This window comes from Gobio gobio (genome assembly GCF_949357685.1).
Source record: "Gobio gobio genome assembly, chromosome: 25".
In the NCBI taxonomy this organism is placed as follows: Eukaryota; Metazoa; Chordata; class Actinopteri; order Cypriniformes; family Gobionidae; genus Gobio; species Gobio gobio.
In genome coordinates, this window is record NC_137121.1 from 28,039,102 (window position 1) to 28,060,085 (window position 20,984).

A 20,984-nucleotide genomic window follows, 5' to 3' on the forward strand; every position below is an offset into this window, starting at 1 on the left:
ACATGCAAACAATTATTCTTTGTTGTATTTTCCTGTAAATGAACGCCGTTCATTTGGAATTATTAAGCCTTTTTGAACAAGAAGAAACGAATGTGCAAATGGCAATCTCATTGGCTGGCGTGCACCTATTACTGTGCCTGTTTTGATTTCTGGTTAAAATTGCGATTTGCCATTTAAATGTGAATTTTTTTTTTTTTTACAAATGAAAAGTGTGTATATAACATTTTGTGTTTATATATTAATATGACTAATAATAATTATTATGATTATTATTATTGCTAAATAAAAATATTACTATTACAGTGACGTTTTCATTTCATTTCATAAAAAAAAATTAAGAATAAATATAACAATATACTACTACTACTGCTACTAATAATAATATTTAAATTTGACAGAAAACTTATTTAAATTTTTTTTTTTACTGGGTTACCTGTTAATATGCAGACAGCCTATGACTAAAAAGCATTAGAAAGGTCTAAGGATTTATTTTAAAATTTATATTATACAAATCAGTGCTTTTTATCTGTGAGATCAATTTCTTAAAGTCTGTCTTTAATATTAAATATGAGCCTCTTATGCATCAACTGTGGGGGAAAAAAACTCCTGTATATTTAAGAAAAACATATGGATTGTCATATTGATTTATTTAGAAAGAAGTATTATTTTTCTCATTTGTTACCAAAAAGTTTAATTCATACTGGAGGCCAGGGGGTGCCCTCAAGCAGAAACTCCACATTTGCCTCAGAGAAGTAATCATTCGTTTTCAGGAAATCCCTATGGGAAATCCTTAACTTGAAGCTAAGCTAGCGCTGTAGGCTGAATAAAAGGAAGATAGAAATGACTGATTAAACATGAAGACAATAAACACAACTGCATCAAGATATGGTGTAATATGGTATTTTCATAATAATAAAGCAGTGCTGATTGACATTCTGTGATAAGAAGCCACATCAGCTCGACTGACGATATGAAGTGAGTTAAAACCTGTTGTTAAACGTATTTGGTTGGACAACAGGTTTATGAACACTTCACATTACTAGTTTGTGAAGATGTTTGACACGTGTTGCTTTTTCAAACGCACGTTATAAGCGACTCAAACTCGCAGTCTTTCAGACGGAGCAGCGTTTACTCTTCAATGACACGCTGGGCATTTATTTATTTCATTAAAATCGCCGCCTTTGCACTTTCATAATCGCACATAAGACAAATCGTGATTGCGGTTCAATTTCGATTAATCGTGCAGCCCTATCTCACACTAAAGAGCACTAAAGAGTATATGTGACGGTAAATGAACCTTGCTTTCTGGAATACCCCCCAGATTGTGACAGGTAGTGATGTGAGAATTTTGAATCACCATCCCAACTCTCTTGATGATTTTCCAGTTTTTCATAAATTACAATTGTTGGCCTTAAAATGTTTGTTATGACTGCTGCAACATAATTCAGGCTGTAAGCCAATATCAGCAAATAATTTAACCGGATAATGAACATGTTTTGAAGGGTTTAGAACCACCTTCTGGCCTGAGATTCAACAATAACATCTAGAAAAGAACAGCGAAAGTAGCCTTGTGTTCGTGTCAAAGCTTCAATATGAACCTGAGACTCAGGCCAGACGGTCTGGAGGTCACAGGGTGGAAAGCCCAACCTCAAGAAGTTTACATCATTCTTTTCCTGTTATTCTCACCACTCAATCGCTTTGGCTATCCCGTTCTCCCAGCGCACAGGAAGCTGTACTGCTTTCAGGTCTGCCATTCTGGCCAATGAGTTTAACACAACAACAGTTTCCTAGAAGGTCAGGGATATAATAATTACCAAGCACACCAAAATACAGAAGAAACTTCAGTCACTACCAAAGCAGCTTTTGAGTGGGTCTGATGTTTTAGCCCGTCTAGAAGAAATACACTATTACTTTTCGCCATCTTGAATAGGCTTTTACTGTGGTTAAATTCTCATTTTTAGGGAAATCAGCTCCAGATTCTTTACCATATTTTGTTTGGTCCATTGTAGATGTATTATTTTTTCCATTCACTAAAAATATTATGACTTAAATGTTCATTTGTTTTTCACATATAGTGACTACGTTTAGCATATTTTTGCATCTTTTTGAAGCTCAAAGGAATATTCAGTACATATCAAGCTCAACCAACTGTGGCGTAATGTTGATTATCACAAAATAATTTTTCCACTTGTTCCTCTCTTTATTTTTTTAAAGATAAATCTACAGAGGCAATTATTTAACACTTGCTGTTTCAAAAGTATAGCCACAAGACTTAAACAATATGTTTAATATAACATAATTAAACATTTTATAATAAAAATATAATAATATATTATAATAGATACTATAAAAATATACTTGATAAAAACATATAATTATTAAATAAATATAATATAAAATATAATAATTAAATACATCCAATAATAATAATAATAGTACATATAATAAATATATGATAACAAAAATTATACCTTATATTCAACTTTGTTGGCATGACAACTTAAAAGTAACTGTAAAAATTATGAGAACAACTTTATAGCTCAATTAAATAAATCCAATAATAACAAGTATAATATATATATAATATAAAATATATAATAAATATATGATACAAAAATTATTCATTGTATAAAAGTTATATTTAACTTTGCTGGCATGACAACATAACGGCTAAAATTATGAGAACATAATCCCTAGTTAATTGAGCTATAAAGTTCTCATAATTTTTTTATCATATTGATTATATATTTTATATTATACATATTATACATATTATACATATTATTGGATTTATTTATTTATTCTATTTTATATTATATGTATGTAATAATTAAATATTTTTATCAAGTATATTATTGTATTATCTATAACAGCCATTCCCAAACTGTGGTCCGCGGACCACTAGTGGTCCGTGAGGGTACTGCAGGTGGTCCGTGGAAAGGCAAAATAAAATATTTTTTTACCTTAATTTTACCAGGAAATTCCCATAAAAATTAAAAGTAAAAAGAATATGTAGGCCTATATTGATATACAATTTAAATTAAATTGTCAAGTTATTGTGTGATTACTAAAATAGGCTAGTGGCGCTCGGCCGTGACATTCAAGTTCAATGCCTCACTTTTTGAGGACTTGTAAACTTTAAATAATAACTCTAATAATCCTCTAAATTTGCCAAAGATTTTGAAATGTTGACTATATCCAAGTGTTCTTATCACTGTATAGATTTCATACTCCATTGCAAAATAAGCCTGTTGTTTAAATGAACCTGATTATGCACTTGAGTAAATAAATAAAATAAATATGTGGCAGCCGTTGTATCCAGTAAACTTTCTTTTAATAACAAGCCTGTTGAACTGATGTGATGACCAGTTATAGTTTTAGTGCTAGTAAGCCTATTTAGAGGTGCGGATTAATTCAGGTAGGTCTGTGTGTAGACATATATTTTATTATGTGTATTATGAGGTGGTCCGCGAAATTTCTTGATTACAACTAGTGGTCCACACACACAAAAAGTTTGAAAACCCCTGATCTATAATATATTATTATATTTTTTATAGCACAGATTTGAACAAAAACATATTTTTATAAACATTTATGCTTCATATTTTTAATTCTTCAAAAATTGTCCCAATTTACTTCCATTCTAAGTGCCTCATCCTAACTCAATTTTTGCTTTTTGTAAAGGTGGGACGAGTCGAAATACATTTTTGTGGTAATCAAAATTATTCCACATATCATATACTGCTTAACTTGTTCCTGGAATATCTCTAGTTATGCCACAATGGGGACTTATGCTGCCTTCAATCACGTGCTATCGGAAATATCATCATAACTAGTTTCCTAGTAAAATTGGAGGACATGAACACCCTCTCTAGTCAACTTGAATGCAATGAGCTCGAAGGCAGCATAACTAACTGCATGGAAAACAGCAACCCGTATGATTCTCCTTACACATGTGTCCATTGGAGGAAATAAAGTCATATGGGAATGATATGATGATATTCAGTCATAGCTGTGCTTGTGTTTTTTTTCCGCCTTGTTAGGGGTTTCTCTTCAACAATTTGCATCTCTAGTGGTGCCAGCTTCCCTTTGCTTCTCACGAAATCATTTTAATATACAGTCTATTGTGTAGTTGGTATGATAAGAGAGACTATTTTGCATGGTTAATTTATGAAAACTTTACAAACCCTGGAATGCGTGCATGGTTATTTTAGCTTTCACAAAACAGATACTGTAACTGTGTGTCTTTCAGATCAATATTTACCATATAGCATATCATTTACCAGTGTACATAAACTTCTGATAAACCAGAATGTACAGTATCAATGCATTTTGTATAGCTCAGAGCTACATATCATTCTTCAACTTTTCAGTTGTTTTTATTATTATTTTTAGTGGAGTTTAAATGAATGACGCAGGACTTGTAACAGAGCGAGTATAGGGATATATACAGTACATGAAGTAGTGAAGTAAGGCCAATCTCATAAGGAACTAGAGTACAAATAATATACAAATAATAGGAAGTTTTTTTTCTCTATAATTTGCATACAGGTTATAAAGTGTACATCAAAGAAATTCAACTGTGTCTATTAACTAGCTGGTCCAAATACTCAAACTTGCGGCCACTTGAGAGTTGTGTACACGTCAGGAAGTAAGTGCGCAAGACTGTCCCATGTCTTAACAGGGTTTTTTCTCTCTTAAAATGAGGCGGAGGTGGTAAAATCCTGCTTGGCCCAGCCGACCAGCGGCTCGCGATTTTGCCAAATAATTGTCAGTTTTAGGGCTTTGTCATACATTTTTTGTGTGCTTCGATCATTAAATAATTATGAATTGAATCCCTTTTAAGTTATCACTTTACAGTGTAAGATTACAGCAAACACCTTTAAATATTTAAATATATATTCAATTCAGTAAATAACTGAAACAAGCACAACAAACTGGCAAAATAAAAGGGTTATAAATGTATCATTCATATATTTCTACATCGCAATCACTATATAATCACAAGCTATGGCAAAAATATATATTAAATTAGGTTAGTGGATAGTTAAAAAAAATTGCAATTACAAAAAGTAATTCTTGAAAAAAATATTTGGACTAATTTTAATGAAAAGGTACAAATTACTTGTGTTATTATTAGGGCTGTCAAAAGATTAATCGCGATTAATCACATCCAAAATAAAAGTTTGTGTTTACATAATATATGTGTGTGTACTCTGTTAATTATTATGTATATATAAATACAAACACATTCATGTATATATGTAAGAAATATTTGCATGTATATACTGTATATACATTTATATAATTTATATTATATATAAATATAAATATTTTATATATAAATATAATACATTTTTCTTAAATATATACATGCTTGTGTGTGTTTTTATATATAAATAATAATTATACACAGTACACACACATATATTATGTAAACACAAACTTTTATTTTGGATGAGATTAATCGCGATTAATCTTTTGACAGCCCTAGTTATTATTAAATACATTTATAAAAAATTATTTATATTTCATTTTAAATTTAATTTATATATGAATGTAAATAATTATACGGGCCTACACAAATAATATAAAATTACAAGATTTATAGTTTATTGTTGACCTTCAACTGTTGGTTGCCATTGAAGTCAATGATGTGGAGAAAAATCCTGGAAAGTTTTCCTCAAAAAACGTAATTTCTTTTCGACTGAAGAGAGAAAGACATGAACTTGGATAAGATGGGGGAGAGTAAAATATCAGGACATTTTCATTTTGAAGTGAACTAATCCTTTAACCCTCTGGGGTTCTTCCTTTATGGGTCACACTCAGGACCTTCGGGTAAAAAATTACCCGGAGGGCGGGATTAAGATAAACAAGATTTGAGTAAAATCATAAAAAAAAAAAAATTTGGGGGGTGTTTTGAGATAATTTCATGATTTATAATTAATATTTATGCAATAATTATGACAAATTTTTTCCCATTGAATATAATAATATATAATAATATATAATAATATATATATATATATATATATATATATTTTTTTTTTAAAATATATATGTATTTCATATAGCTGTATTTCATTTTAAAGTCAAGCCTAGGCCTCATGAAAGCAATTTTTTTAAATGAGATCAGTGCCATCCGGTGGACACATAGAGCATTTTTATCACGCAATAGCATATCTTGTGTTTTATAAAAAATGTACTTGGTATATGAAAACCCAAAAAAATTGGGGACAGAATTTGAAAAGTCTAAGTGGTCTTAAAAAAAATTGTCAAACAATTCAAAAATAAAAAAAAAACTCACACACACACACACAAAAAAACACGCACACACAAATGAGCGCGTGCCATTCCAAAAGCTAAATGTGTTTTTGTGTGTGTGTGTGAGTTATTTTGTCTGTTTTGCACTCTTGATGTTTTAGAGATTCACCCCTTCACTGTTGAGTCCTTTTTTTCTGTATCCTGGCTGATTTGTAGATTGTATGCACAAAAAAACTCTGTATTTTCATATTTTTGCCAATTTCCCATTCATTTCCAATAGGGGTCATTTTTGACCCGAAGGTCCTGAGTGTGACTATTTTTTTTACGACCACTTAGACTTTTCAAATTCTGTCCCCAATTTTTTGGGGTGTTCATATACCAAGTACCAATAAAGTCACCAAGCTTCGGACCATTCCGATGAAGCTACGATTTTTAAAACATTTTTATAAAACACTTTGGGTCATTTTTGACCCGAAGAACCCCAGAGGGTTATTGCACGCTAAACCCACACTGTCTTGGAATACTGCTCCGGAGCGGTATTCAAGGCTAAACGTATCCCATCATGCATTATGTTCGGGAACTCGCATGCCCCGAAATCACGAGATGACAAAGAAAACGTTCCACTGTAATTCAATTATATTACAAATCATTTGGTAGTAAAACATAAAGGGCCCTATTTTAACGATCTGAGCGCATGGTCCGAAGCTCATGGCGCAGGTGCACTTAGGGCGTGTCCGAGTCCACTTTTGCTAGTTTAACGGCAGAAAAAATGTCTGGCGCGTCAGGCACATGGTCTAAAAGGGTTGTACCTATTATGGCTCGTTTCCACTGAGCGGTACGGTTCAGTACAGTTCAGTAAGGTATGCAATTTATGACGTTTCCATTGTCAGAAGTTGTGAATCTTTTTTGGCACTGCCGTTGGGGTACCTAGCACAGTAGTCCGGTACTAAAGGGCGGAGCTAGACTCACTGCAGAATGTTGATTGGTTGACAGAATCGTCACTTGCGCGTGCCTTTTACATTTATTTAACCATAGCAAAAGTTAATTTCTTACTTAAGTTTATTTGTCATCTCTGTTTTTTGTGTTTATTTAAAATAAGACACATCTGATATTATTTTAATCTTATATCTGTTATTTAACAGTTGATATAGTTCTTTAATGCTGATCTAACCAGCAGAAGACACGAGCCGGTGTTTAAATCCCAGTTGTGACTACAATGAGCCCCTATTAGAACTACGCTATTATATTCTATACTTTTATGAATTTTATTGAGAAACCATGAGAAAAAGGTGAATAACGACTGAGAATCAATGTTCAGAAATGCTTAATTATTATTGTTTTGAACTATGCTGTATAACTGTTTTGCGGTGTGTTTGGTTTCTTTTTAATGATTCAAAAATGTCATTCTTTTATTTGAAAAAGTTAATAATTGTATTTTACTGACAAAATATATTTAAGTTTGTCTTGTATATTTTTTTCATTATATCAGGGAACATTTTAAGCTGTCATTTGGTCATGTTACAATGTACCCCACCTATGGGGCATGTTGTCACACTTCACTTCCATTCTTTCGGGGTAAATCAAGAAAAAAGTATACACTGTACTAATGAAACAAAACCATATAATTGTACTAGACATGTGTGAAATGAATGTGGGAAAAAAATTAAATACTGTGAACCACAAGTGGATTTACACAAACTGAGAAAGTCAAAAAGAAGAAGTTTGCAACACTATAATGTGTCCCATTGGGTAATCAAAAGTTATATATATACACTTGCAGTCTTCACACCTGTACTTGTACTTGGGCCAAATACAGGAAATACGTCATGTAAGTAGACAAGTTGTCAAGTGCAAAGACTGCAAGTGTGTGTGTATTTGGACAGGGTATTAGGCCTAAGCATCGTAGGCCTAAGTAGATCATAGAAACATGGTCTCTACAATCAACTTGGCTCACAATGCTTTTGAGAAACACAGCCCAGGACAGTGGCCCTCCAGGAGCACGACTTGACACCCCTGAACTAGTGAAACTAAACATAGTAATATTTCGGTTTTGTCCAATTTAAAAGCTTCACTTGCAATTAAAGATTCAGTGCATATTCACAAATGTTTCAAATTTCAATTTTAAGATTTAGCATAATGCGATGTTGAAACAGTGTTGCGATATCAATGTTAATTCAATATGAAAAATATTAACAGTGATTTTAATCGGGTATATCAGACCAAAGTAGGGATCGACCGATATGGATTTTTTTGTGCCAATGCCGATACCGATTTTTTTTATCAGCCTTAGCCGATGACCGATACGGGCTGCCGATTTTCTTGAGCCGATATTTTTGGAGCCGATACTGTTTTTGCTCCCTCAATTTACATCATAAAAATGACACAATGATCATGATGAGAACAATTTAAAATTTACAATTTAAAAAAAGGAACATTTATTGAACTAAAAAAAAAACAATATTTAACAAATAGTAAAAACAGGTGAGGTAGAACAAGAGAATAAAAAAAGAGTTCAGTGGTGAAAATAAATTCTGAAAATAAACATTTAAGCATAAATAAAATAATTACACTATTGCACAAATTATCAACAAGCAAGCAGCATAATAAAGTGTACACTGACTGTACTATACTTAATTTTAAAACTATTTACAACCTAGTCATTTAATGGTTACACTCTAAAAAATGCTGGGTTAAAAATAACCCAAGTTGGGTTGAATATGGACTAACCCAGCAATTGGGTTGTTTTGACCCAGCGGTTGGGTTAAATGTTTGCTTAAAACAACCCAATCGCTGTGTTAAAATAAACTAATCGCTGGGTTAAAACAACCCAATTGCTGGGTTGAAACAACCCAATTGCTGGATTAGTCCATTTTCAACCCAACTTGGGTTATTTTTAACCCAGCATTTTTTAGAGTGTAGGTGCACTTAACTTAATCTCTTGTAGAGCAACACCAGCGGTAATTCAGGAAAAAATCTCCCAATGCTCCACGTGAAACTTCAGTTTTTCGACCTTTTACCATCGTGTCAATTCTCAATTGATTTTGATTAATATGCGCGAGGGAGGGAGAGCAAGAGAGTTTGAAGACGGTGAGAGCTGTCTGTGGACGCCTTTCTGTAAATTAGGGCTGTCAAAATTGCTCAAAAATGACGTTCGAATATTCCCTCTAAAAAAAGCACGAATATTCGAACTATTCGAACATCTGGTTGCGCATTTTATCAATGACGCGCATTACGTCAATAACAGGACAAATGAATACAAAGAGACATAACTACTTATTATATAGGTAGTCTATTTCAGTTTAAACATATTTGACAACGTATTACCTACACAAAAACAAGTAAATCAACTAATGGCTAAAGACCGCAGACCTTACTCTCTATCGCCCTCACGCTCTCTGCGCATAACGGTTTAAATTAACACACACATTTTGAGGCTGATCAAGAGTTTTGTGCAAGCAATTTAAGGTCGCGACTCTTGTCCCAAATATAGCAGGCTTCATTCAGTGATTGAAACAAATATTAATATAAGTTTTACAGCATATTATTGAACGCTCCGAGCGAGCTGTGCTGTGGTAAACATGGAACTTTTCCTTGACATGAAACGGTAAATAATCAAACCAGTGGAAGCAGTGCATTTATCCTTCATTCATGCAATATCTATTCAGTCAGTACCTCGGTTCCATTGCTTGACAGAACTCCCTGAAGCCTGCCCCATCCACGACACTGATCGCTCTCATGTCCTTACAAATGAACTAAATTAATTTCTCCGTTATGGCCTCTTGTCGTGTTGCAGACAGAGAGCTTGTGGCGGGCGATGCAAAGTAAGGGTGGTCCAGTTTGCACATACAAATTAGTTGCTTATATTTACAAAACGAGCCTACAAAAGCATAATAAAGCCCGTTTAATAAAGAAAAGTTCACGAAACTAAGTGAAAACTCACTAAAGTGTTTAGTGAAATTAGGAAACATTTAGATATCATAAATTGAGTTGTATAAGTTAACGTTACATTTCTACATACATTTTGTTCTCATGTCACAAGTAATATCAAGGTTTATTTTGATCTGTTTTACATGATTCTTTTGTAGTGTGGTTTTCGGTGAAGTGTACTAAAATAAATATGGTCACCTGTGTACATTAGCCCACTTCTTCTCGACGCTTTTCCTGATAGTTTATAGAACAATTACTCTGAGTCGGCATCTGTCGTTTCAATGAAAAGCACAACGGCGAGCGCGTCAAATATAAACACCTCGTCCGTTTGGGGAGGAGCGCGCGCAGTCAGCGGAGGCTCGCGCTGCGGAGACAGGCCAAAGAACACAAGGCTTCAGGCGCGCTAGCGCCCACTCGCAAAGCAGGCAGCCACGCCTCTACTACCGCGGGCGTTTTTTTCCCACTTTTTTTTATTTATTCGAATATTAATTTTCACCTTCGAAATTTGTTTTTTAAAAACTATTCAAATATATATTCGAATTTAGAATATTCGTTGACAGCCCTACTGTAAATAATGCAGGGAAAAAAATATCGGCGAACGCAGCAGCCTTATATCGGCTGATGCCGATACACATAAAAATATCGTGTATCGGCAAATATCGGCCCGATATATCGGCCGGCCTAACACTAGACCAAAGGGGTCATGATGTTGCCAGCCATACTTTGACCCTTTGATTTCAGTAATATGATCATTTTATCAGATCAGATTATTAAGTAAAAATTTATTTGTGTCATTGTTTTTATTATTCATAGTTTATAGTCACGTGACTGTCGCGGAACATTGGAGGGCAAAACCGCCATAGAACTCCATTAAACTGCAGCACAAGTCAAATTTCCATCTTAAAACAAAAATATGTGATGCACATTTTGGCCACTTATGATCCACATATAGCACCTACTGCAGTATTTCAATCACTAAAAACAGTGGAACGTTCTACATTTAATGTGTAGGTTGGACCAATAAGGATTCAATTAAGCAACGTTTGACCCTAATCTAGGATTTGTTGACATGGGTTTTATTTTAAATCGAGTTGTTGCACCACTTAATTTTAAACACAGATTAATTACGCAGTAAAACCGTGATCAAGCAGCAGACGGAGGGCGAATTGACGACAGGCTAAAGAATCCTTATTTTTGCAACCCACCCTTAGAGTGCCGTAATGTACTAAAACAGTGATATTAAAAGATCAAATTCAGTTGAAACCTTGTTTTTCCCTCCAGGTGGGCGTTCCTATAAGCGTGTGAAACTATGAATAGCTTTAACTGGAATGGGCATTGACAAAACAGCATTCAGGACTGGAAATATCAGTCTCACTAGACACGATAAAATATGTTAACTTCAATTTAAATTTGTCTGACTATATGGTAAAGAGCTGTGGGTAAGTGTATAGAGGACGAGTAAGATAGAGGACACTCGAAACCAAGAACTAAGCAATAAAATAATTAACTAATGGGTTAGTATAATCAAATATTGTTCTATTACTGATTTGTATCAGACTTAAAAAGTAACCAAACAATTTTTCCATGGCTCTGATAAGGACACCTATGCAAATTACACATGGAAAAACAAATTCAGTGCTCGCAGGCCTGTTTATGTGTAACATTTTATGTGCTTAAATCCCACTGTTTTTACCAGCATCATGTTCCCTGGGAATCAAATCCAACGACACTGACATTTGCTAGGAATTTTTTTATTGCGGACAATGCAAATTGTTATCCTACATATGCTAACATGGGGGATTATAAGCACTATATAAATAAAACATTATTATTATTATTATTATTATTATTATTATTATTATTATTATTATTATTATTAATGATAATACACCACCACAGCACTTACATTTAATTTCCGTTGTAGATATGCTGTGTAAAGTTTGCATTAATAAAATTGGTGCGTCTGGCTTTTTTGAGCTGCAGGAGAACCAAAATTGATATATGACACATAAGCATTTCTCAAATATTGTGGATTTATGGAATCTACTGTAATTTTCATTTATGTTTAAAGACAGAAAGACTTGTTTTACATGAAAATTATTAAAAATACTTGGTTTTAATTAAATGGCAAGAAAAGCTGTATGCTTTATGAAGTGTTTATTTTGGATAGGTATTTAAATATTATATTATTTTGCCAAAAAAGACTAGAACATGTCCAAACTCAAAAGTCTCTTCTTCTTCTGAAAATTAGTTTTTTGCTTCCCCGTTTTGACTTTCTCATTGTTTCTGTCTAGATGAATGCATGATATTGGCAAAATGTATGAATTGTATCATCTTAAACCTGTACGTTTTTGACATATGGATATTATTTTGATACAGTCATCACCCCTCATAACAGATTACACTAAATTGGGACCCACTTTATATTAGGTTGCCTTTACTATGTACTAACATTTGAATTAATCATTTGATACAATACACTTATTGCGCACATATGCTTTTACATTGTACTTACATAATGTTTATTTAATGTGTGCATGCAATTACATCTGTAATTAATTTTATTTATAATTACACTGTTGACACTTCCCTTACACCTAACCCTACCCTTAAACTTACCCATACCTAACTTTACCCGTATCCCACCTCAATATCAGCAAAAGTGTTTTGCAATACAATATGAACACAGTACGTATATTGTACTTATTTTTTGATGTAGGTACATAGTTAAGGCCACCTAATATAAAGTAGGACCCTAAATTGTAATGTAGAAACCTGCATTTTCTGTAAAGCTGCTTTAAAACTATATGTATTGTTAAAAGCGCTATACAAATAAATTGATAAATTAATTGAAACTTCAAATGAATGTTGTTCTATCGTGTGGATCATGGTTTAAAAGTTGCTTAATGGCAATAGCTTAACATGGTTTTATATTTAACAGTATAGTAAATATTTAATTGATATAACAGGTTATATAGCAGTGAGTTTTGGGATGTTTCCTCCCCTTCTGAGGTTCTCTCAGTATTTTAACAGGCTCTTTGTTTGTGACAAGGAAGTTGGTGGTGTCATTACTCATTTGATGTTTCACCTGGGGTATTTGGAGCAAAGCGTGTCAGTGTTTCTATTCTAAAGCCGAGAGGGAAGAAGTTAGTTTCCATCTATGTTTTTATGACATGATTTTAGGTACTCATTGTATACTTTACTTCCCCTGAAAGTGCTTTTGTGATGTTGAACAGCATTACTTCACCATGTATCTCACTATTCCCGATGTCAGCAACTGCTTACCATTGGCGTAGGAACCGGGGGGACGTGTCCCCCTCAATATTTGAAAATGCTGCATGTGTCCCACCCAAAAATTAGCCTATTCCGCAGGGACAAAAACTGTACATTTTGAACTTTTATTTTGAAAGCGCGAGTGCGACAAAGATGATATTCGGTTTTGTCAGCAAGTCAAAGCCAGAGTGGTAGGTCCCATTTCATGCTATACAGTATTTTAATAATCACCATTCGCCCACCAGCTTCATATTCTTCACTTTTCACCTATAGTCGGACTCGGAGCATCTGATAGGCATAGACGTGAACATTACACTAGGAACATGCAAATACGTTACCGGTGCGCACCAGCTTTGAAATGGAATATGACTCGACTTTGTATGAGGTAAATTAGTCTCAGTCAAGCAGTTAAAATTACAGGGTTCCCGCGGAGTCTTAAAATGTCTAAAATTATAATTTTTTTTTTAATTTAAGGCCTTAAAATGTCTTAAAAACGGCCAGATTTTCATCCGAGGTCTTAAAGGTCCCATGGCATGGCATTTTTCTATTATTTTATAGTGTTTCCTGAGGTGTACTTATATTGTTAGTATGATTTTTACATCATAAAATGTCATAATTTAGAAATAAAAGGCATTTTATCTATACTGCGGTTTGCCCTGTGGCTGACTGCCCTGTTTCAAGAGGCGTGTCTGCTGTGAGACTTCAGTAAAAACGCCCACTGTTGTGATTGGCTGACATCTTTGCATTTGAAATGAGCGGAGGGGGCGTGGTTTAACGAGGTCTACGACGCACGAGCTGCTGCCAGAGAGACGGATGGACCGGAGTTCACTTCTCATTAGTTCTCTCAGCATGTCTCAGTTCAGGGTGAACTGTTGTAGTTACTAGAATATACTTCAGGTTATTAGTTTATTTCTAGTCGGAGGGGCTGTCACTCATGTCAGAAAGTTAGTAACTTTAGTAAATTATGGATCAGCGCTGACTCGAGACGCGAACCGTTTAGAACGATTCAGTCCGATTTGGTGAACTGGTTCGGTTCACTAAAAAGAACCGATTCAAAAGAATGATTCGGTCGCGAACCGGACATCACGGAGACGGAGCGATTGCTAACAAAGTTATTTATAGTAACTACGGAGTTGTGACTTGTGAAAGCGCTGTCTATCAGCGCGAGTTTATTGTGTTTGTATCTGAGAGTTCTGAATAAACACGAGTCCCAGTCACGCCGAGTCCGTCTTCATCATTATTCTACCAACTTTGTAACACATGCAATGTACCATTACAGCTGTCGAGATGAACGAGTTAGTAAGTGTTGAGTATAGCATTATTTCTAGATATGTTCCAATCATATGAAAAGCGTCAGTGACGCGCATTGAGTAACTTACACAGCGCAAACAAAGACACAACAGCAGTAATCGAATGTAATCCAGTTTATTGTGGGGAAAGCTGGCTAGCCTAGCCGGATACCCTCACGCTTACCCTCCTTCTGCTTAATCTCACGCCGCGTTTGGTGCCTCCGCTGTGGGCCAGATGCAGTACTGGGGGTCGGGGATGTTGAAGGCCGAGCTTCGGCGTGTGTAAGGTTTATCTCTAAAGATGTTACTCTGCTGATGTTGAGCAGAAACGACTGTATGCACATTGAAGAACAGATAGACGCGACGAGGACGTACAAAAACACTGACTCACAAGATAGAAAACACGAAAACACCGTTCTGTCGGGAGAGAGAGAAGCCGCAGTGTGTGCACGAATAATAAATAATTAGCTACACATAAGAAATCACTGATCACAGATCAGAAGGAACTGAAAAAAGACTTCTGTTTTCATTTGTACATCCAAACACTGAGAAACTGCCAGCATTCACTCGTTCACAACCCATGATCTCTCGAGCGTTTGCATGGGCGTGACAGATTCTCTGGGCGGAGGAAAGGGAGTTAACCGTTCCTGCTTGGACGTCAAACCAGGAGACTTCAGGATTGGCTCGTCTAGCCTGTCATTTTTTCAAAGGCAGAGAAAGACAGCCAGAACTCGGTTTTACACCGATCAACATTTCTATCCACTTGGGGACAATATTCAGGCTAGGGGAACTCATATTAATGTTGAAATACCTCATAAAATGAAAATTTCATGCCATGGGACCTTTAAATTTCATTCAGTTAGGTCAAAAAAAAAAAAAGGTTTTATCCTTGTTCATTTCCAAAAAGACTGGCCGCATAAAGTTATAAACGTTACACAGAAGCAAAAAAGTATCGAATCATAGACTACAAAGCGGAGCTCTGGAGTGTTTGCTACGCCGCCCTCAGAGCGTTCGTTCGGGGTGTTGCAGTTCTTTCTGGGGGATTTTGGTGTTGGTACACGTATGCGGTGATAAAACCACAAATCCCATGATAAAGGCAATTACCTGCCCGCAAAATATGTCTACGTTTAATAACGTTGTATTTTGTTGGACAGAATGAGGCAGACATGCATTGTTTTATATTATTCTATACATTGATAAAGTCTGCACTCAATCAGCACTGGATACCTTATTATTATGAAAATAGTGAAGCCTTGAAGGACTCAAATACATCATATCTTGATGCAGTCGTGTTTATTGTCTTGTTTATTTCATCAGTCAAAGCGTTTCTATCTTTTGTTTATCCTACATCGCTAGCTTCACATTAGTGCTAACGATTACTTCTCTGAGGCAAATGTGGAGTTTCTGCTCAAGGGCGCCCTCTGGCTTCAGTATGAATTAAACGTTTGGGTAACAAATAAGAAAAGTAATACTTATCTCTAAATAAATCTATATGACAATCCATGTTTTTCTCCAATGTACAGTTTTTTCCCCACAGTGGATGCATAAGAGGCTCATATTGCATATTAAATACATAGAGTTTAAGAAATTGATATCACAGATAAAAAGCACAGAATTTCATTTATTTTTTACATTAAATCCTTAGACCTTTCTAATGATTTTTAGTCATATGCTGTCTGCAAATTAACAGTTAACCCAGCAGTTTTCTGTAAAATATAAATGTTATTATTAATAATATTATTATATTGTTTATTTATTCTTAAATACTCTATTTTAATTTTGTTAAATATTTGCATTTATCGAATATAATAATTATTATTAGTCTCATTAATATATAAACATTAATATATAAAATGTTATACCGGTATGCATACATTTTTCATTTGTAAAAAAAAACAAAAAAAAAAAAACACACATTTTAACCAGAATAATCGCAGTTTGGAATAGCCCGTTCAATCTCTATTAGGCTATTATTAATATGCTGTTTTGTCTATATCTATTCTATTTGAGGGCAAGTTTGTTTTAGCCTATTTTCTGCCAACAGAATAAAAGCCTATTAACAAAGATTGCATCATTTTATAGTTAAATGGCAATGGGATTAAAAATTGCAGTTTTAATGGGTTCCAATGAGGACATTTTTGTCCAAAAGACACTGAGAGGAAGTATTTTGTGTACCTAGTGCAAAATAGATTTTTTTAAAGGAAATGGGGGTGAAATAAATGAGCACTTACTGCAAACTTCAACATGCAGAATGTTGTTTTCCCGTTACATTATCACATGAGCAAAACATACATACGTGTACCATGTCACCATACTTTATGTTACTATTATGGTAGGATGGACGTTGATTCATAGTGGCCAAAATGTCCCCCCCCCAAAGTCAAAGTAGTTCCTACGCCCCTGCTGCTTACAGAAAAACACGTAAGCATTCACATTATCAAATTCAATAACAACTAATCCCAGATAACTAAGTCAGCATGTATTCTGATATAACTATGCATTTTGCACATCCTTGTCTAAATGAGCTGTTACAAGAGTAGAAGACAGAAAAGGCAATGTCTCCATCTAGTGGCGAGACGGTGTATTTAATCTCATTGTAGGCAACGGCAAATTCAAGAAGGGTAAAATGGTTGTATTAGAACACATTTTCTGTCTTTAAGGCTACTGAGTGTTGTTGATCACAGAAGTCTGGACTTAAGTCCAAGTCAAGTCAGACTTAAGTTTTTCTCTCTATTAATTATAAACTTTACCTTTCTCCTCAGGGATTGAATGCAGATTTCAGTACAAGTGAGTATACAGTCACATCCTAATTTTTTTTTTTGCACTTATAGCTGTATTTTATTCATTTTTATTGCTAACGTGGAATTATAATGATAATTGCATCAAACAGCAGCACCTATCAGATAGAATTTATATAGATCGACAATTAATACATTTAATTGTACATTCAGAAATGTTTTTTTTTTTTTTTTTGGTCATGTGGTCTTCTATTAACAGTTTTTGCAATACAGAATTTAATTGCATGCAAAAATGTCATTTTAAAGCATGTCAATGAATATTATTTAAATTATGTTTCTATTTCTCCATAAATCTAATTTTTTACAGCACCCCCAGCTATTACAAGCTCTTCTGGATCTCAAACACCAGCTCCTACAAGTGAGTATTTTCATTCATGGACAATTGAGTACACGTTAATAGGAAAATTATACTTAGAGAGGAATGTACCATGACTCGAAGGCAGACTGCGTGCCTTATAAGCCATTGAAATAGCTTCATTAATCCACCTGCTGATTGTTTGTTTAGTGGGAGAGCAACCCTTCTAAGGGGGCCTGAAGCGTACCAGCAGTTGGTCAGATTTCATGCGCTTCAGACCATGCACTTAGATCGTTAAAATAGGGCCCGCTGTCTTATGGTCTTCTATTAACTCTTTCCCCGCCAGAATTTTTGAAAAAAGTTGCCAGCCAGCACCAGCATTTTTGATAATTTTCACATGTAATAGCACCCCCTACTGGGTGAGAATCTTAAGGCACTTAATGATCCGATTCCGATTCTGGGAGTAACGATCCGATTCCCAAAACAATTCCTAACATACATTTTTGGTAACTAATTATCCTGCTGTGCAAATACATGAACTTTACATTTTAACCAAAATTGGAGTTACTATGCCTATTGTTTATAGTTAGAATATCTGGTTGACAGTATTGCCATATTAAAAATGATTATGAAGATTTCTTTCAATACTTTTACAAAGTTATATTCAGGATTAACAAGCTCTGAATTAACATTTCTCAATTTACAACTAAGTGTGACAATTTTTCAGTTTCTTTAGAACATTTTAACCAAAAAATGTCTTTAAAGCAAAAAAAGTTTACTTTGGTTAGAGCCACAAAAAAAAAAAAATCTTTAAAACATTAGGCTAATTCAGAAGAAAAAAAGGCAGGGGACAAATTAAATACGAACTTAAAGGGGTGATGAATTGAGAAATCAACTTTACCTTGAGCCTTTGATATATAAAAGTTCATCGTGATATAAGAATATACTGTAAGTTCCAGAGCTGAAAACGTTCTTGTTAGTCAGAGAAAAGCTTTTATTGACACCAGGCCCAGAAAACGATCGATCTCAGAATATGTCGACCCTTGACATCATAGAACGCAGAAGCGCCGCCTCAGGCCCGCCCACTGACTCGTGGAGCTAAACGGGTTGCGCTACAGAGCAATAAACATGCCGGTTCCAGCTCACGTGCGTAAGACATTGCGCGTTTGTTCGCTTCATTTCACCGCAGAATCGATTGTAAACAAGATACAGGTCGAGACTGGATTTGCAGAAATATTGAGATTAAAACACAATGCTGTGCCCTCTATATTGGATCTGACAGGAACGGTGCAACACACTTATGTGAGTAAAACATGTTTTTATATACCTTAGCACGCTGTCACCGGCTGGAGAATCCTCTATTTGAAGTGTTATTGCTTCATTCGTGATCATACTCGGACTTGTATGGGCCAGGGCTCGGCCTTGATTTTTTTAAAAGCCCAACGTCCTGGGGCTATGTGTTTTTCAGACGGTACGGTTCGCAGTTATATTCACTGATCGGGCGAGCCAAGTAATACAGAAATAACATTCCAATCAATATGATGTTTTTGAATGTAAAAACCACGCAAACGTAATAAGTTGACCTCAGACAACAGTATAACATTTTTTTTAAAACCAGTTCATGTATGGGAGACTCAACAGACGTGCTCTCTCGTTTCATTCAAATGCAACTTCTGTCTCTGTTTTTGATTGTATTGAAAATGAAATCAGAGTACTTTACTATTAATACTACTATAATTATTACTGTAACTTCTTGTGATCATCTTGTCTGGATGATTGTTTTGTACACTGTACAAAATGGATTTATAAACAGGCAAGATTTAAAACATTAATCTCATTTTAATTCAATATGTCCCCGTAATTATTTATGTGCTTAAGAAAATCTGTGTAATAATTGTACAATAAATATACATTATTATCCCTTAAATGTCACCAATGTTTTCTCATTCAAAAAACAATGTTGCGCGCTGCGTCAGACTGATGCTGACTGGACAGGATTTAGCGTGAATTTTCAAAATCGTGATAATCAAACGCGGTTTTAATGATAATTAAATTTTAAACGATATTACTAACCGTCAGTACATTTTATCGTGGTTTATTGTGAAACCAGTAATCGTTCAATCCCTACATGTTACTGGGACAATTGCATCAGTATTTTATTTATTTTGGTGTAAATGTGGTAAATAATAATTGCACTTATTTCATTTCACATGCTGAGTATCAAACATGATAAAAATGACATTTTAGTTAAAGACTTACATCGAGATTGGATTCAGAATGATGATCAAAACATAGATGGAGTAGGTCAGGTCTATCAACACCCCCAAAGCTTGCACAGTCCTATGGCTCATCCTGGGTCGAGTTTTGATTTATATGCTTTTTAATGTTGATGATCGTGTTACTTTACATATTAAGGGTGTAACGGTACACAAAACTGACGGTTCGGTACGTAGCTCGGTTTTGAAGTCACGGTTCGGTACGGGTTCGGTACAGCAGTTTTACAAAATTGTTTTTTATTTATTCGTATTAAACAGTGGTTTACTGAAAAAAAATGTGTCTGTCCTTAAATTAATTAAATTATAACTAAAAGTTTATTGAAGATATTGGTGTAAAATATATAGGGAGCCCTTACTTAAACATTAATATTAAAGGTTAACAACAGAGCCCAAAATATTAGCCTAAATTCAGTTGCTATTTATTTTTAGGTATAATAATCAACACTCAAATAACATAGTACGCAAACATGTAAACTTCACATAAGGTAGTTTTTGCAATAACTTCTAAATCTAATTATAAAATATATTTTTTCTCCAATTCGTTGTTGAAATATAATAATTTATAGCCTACACAGTGTCTGTCAGTTTCATGACAGGTTTATTTAAACATACATGAAATAATCAAGATACACTATCAGGTTAAGTAGAATATAACGAATATATAGGCTAATATAATGAATATATAGGCAAGGCAAGGCAAGGCAAGTTTATTTGTATAGCACATTTCATACACAGTGGCAATTCAAAGTGATTTACACAGAAATGAAATAAAAATATTACAGTTATAATAGGAATTAAAAGAAATAAAAAATAAAGAAAATATTGAAAGATAAAAATAAAGAGTATAATTAAAAATAAAAAT

The 20,984-nt window shown here is 34.3% G+C and overlaps 1 protein-coding gene across 1 annotated transcript in view; it reads left to right on the forward strand.

Annotated features, from left to right (window-relative positions):
- Positions 1-20,984, forward strand: part of LOC307121267 (receptor-type tyrosine-protein phosphatase beta-like) — a 149,574-nt gene that overhangs the window by 38,429 nt on the left and 90,161 nt on the right. The window contains exons 2-3 of the mRNA XM_079808799.1: positions 17,516-17,540; positions 17,859-17,909. Of these exons, the coding sequence (XP_079664925.1) occupies positions 17,516-17,540; positions 17,859-17,909 (76 nt within the window). The remainder of the gene's footprint in view (positions 1-17,515; positions 17,541-17,858; positions 17,910-20,984) is intronic.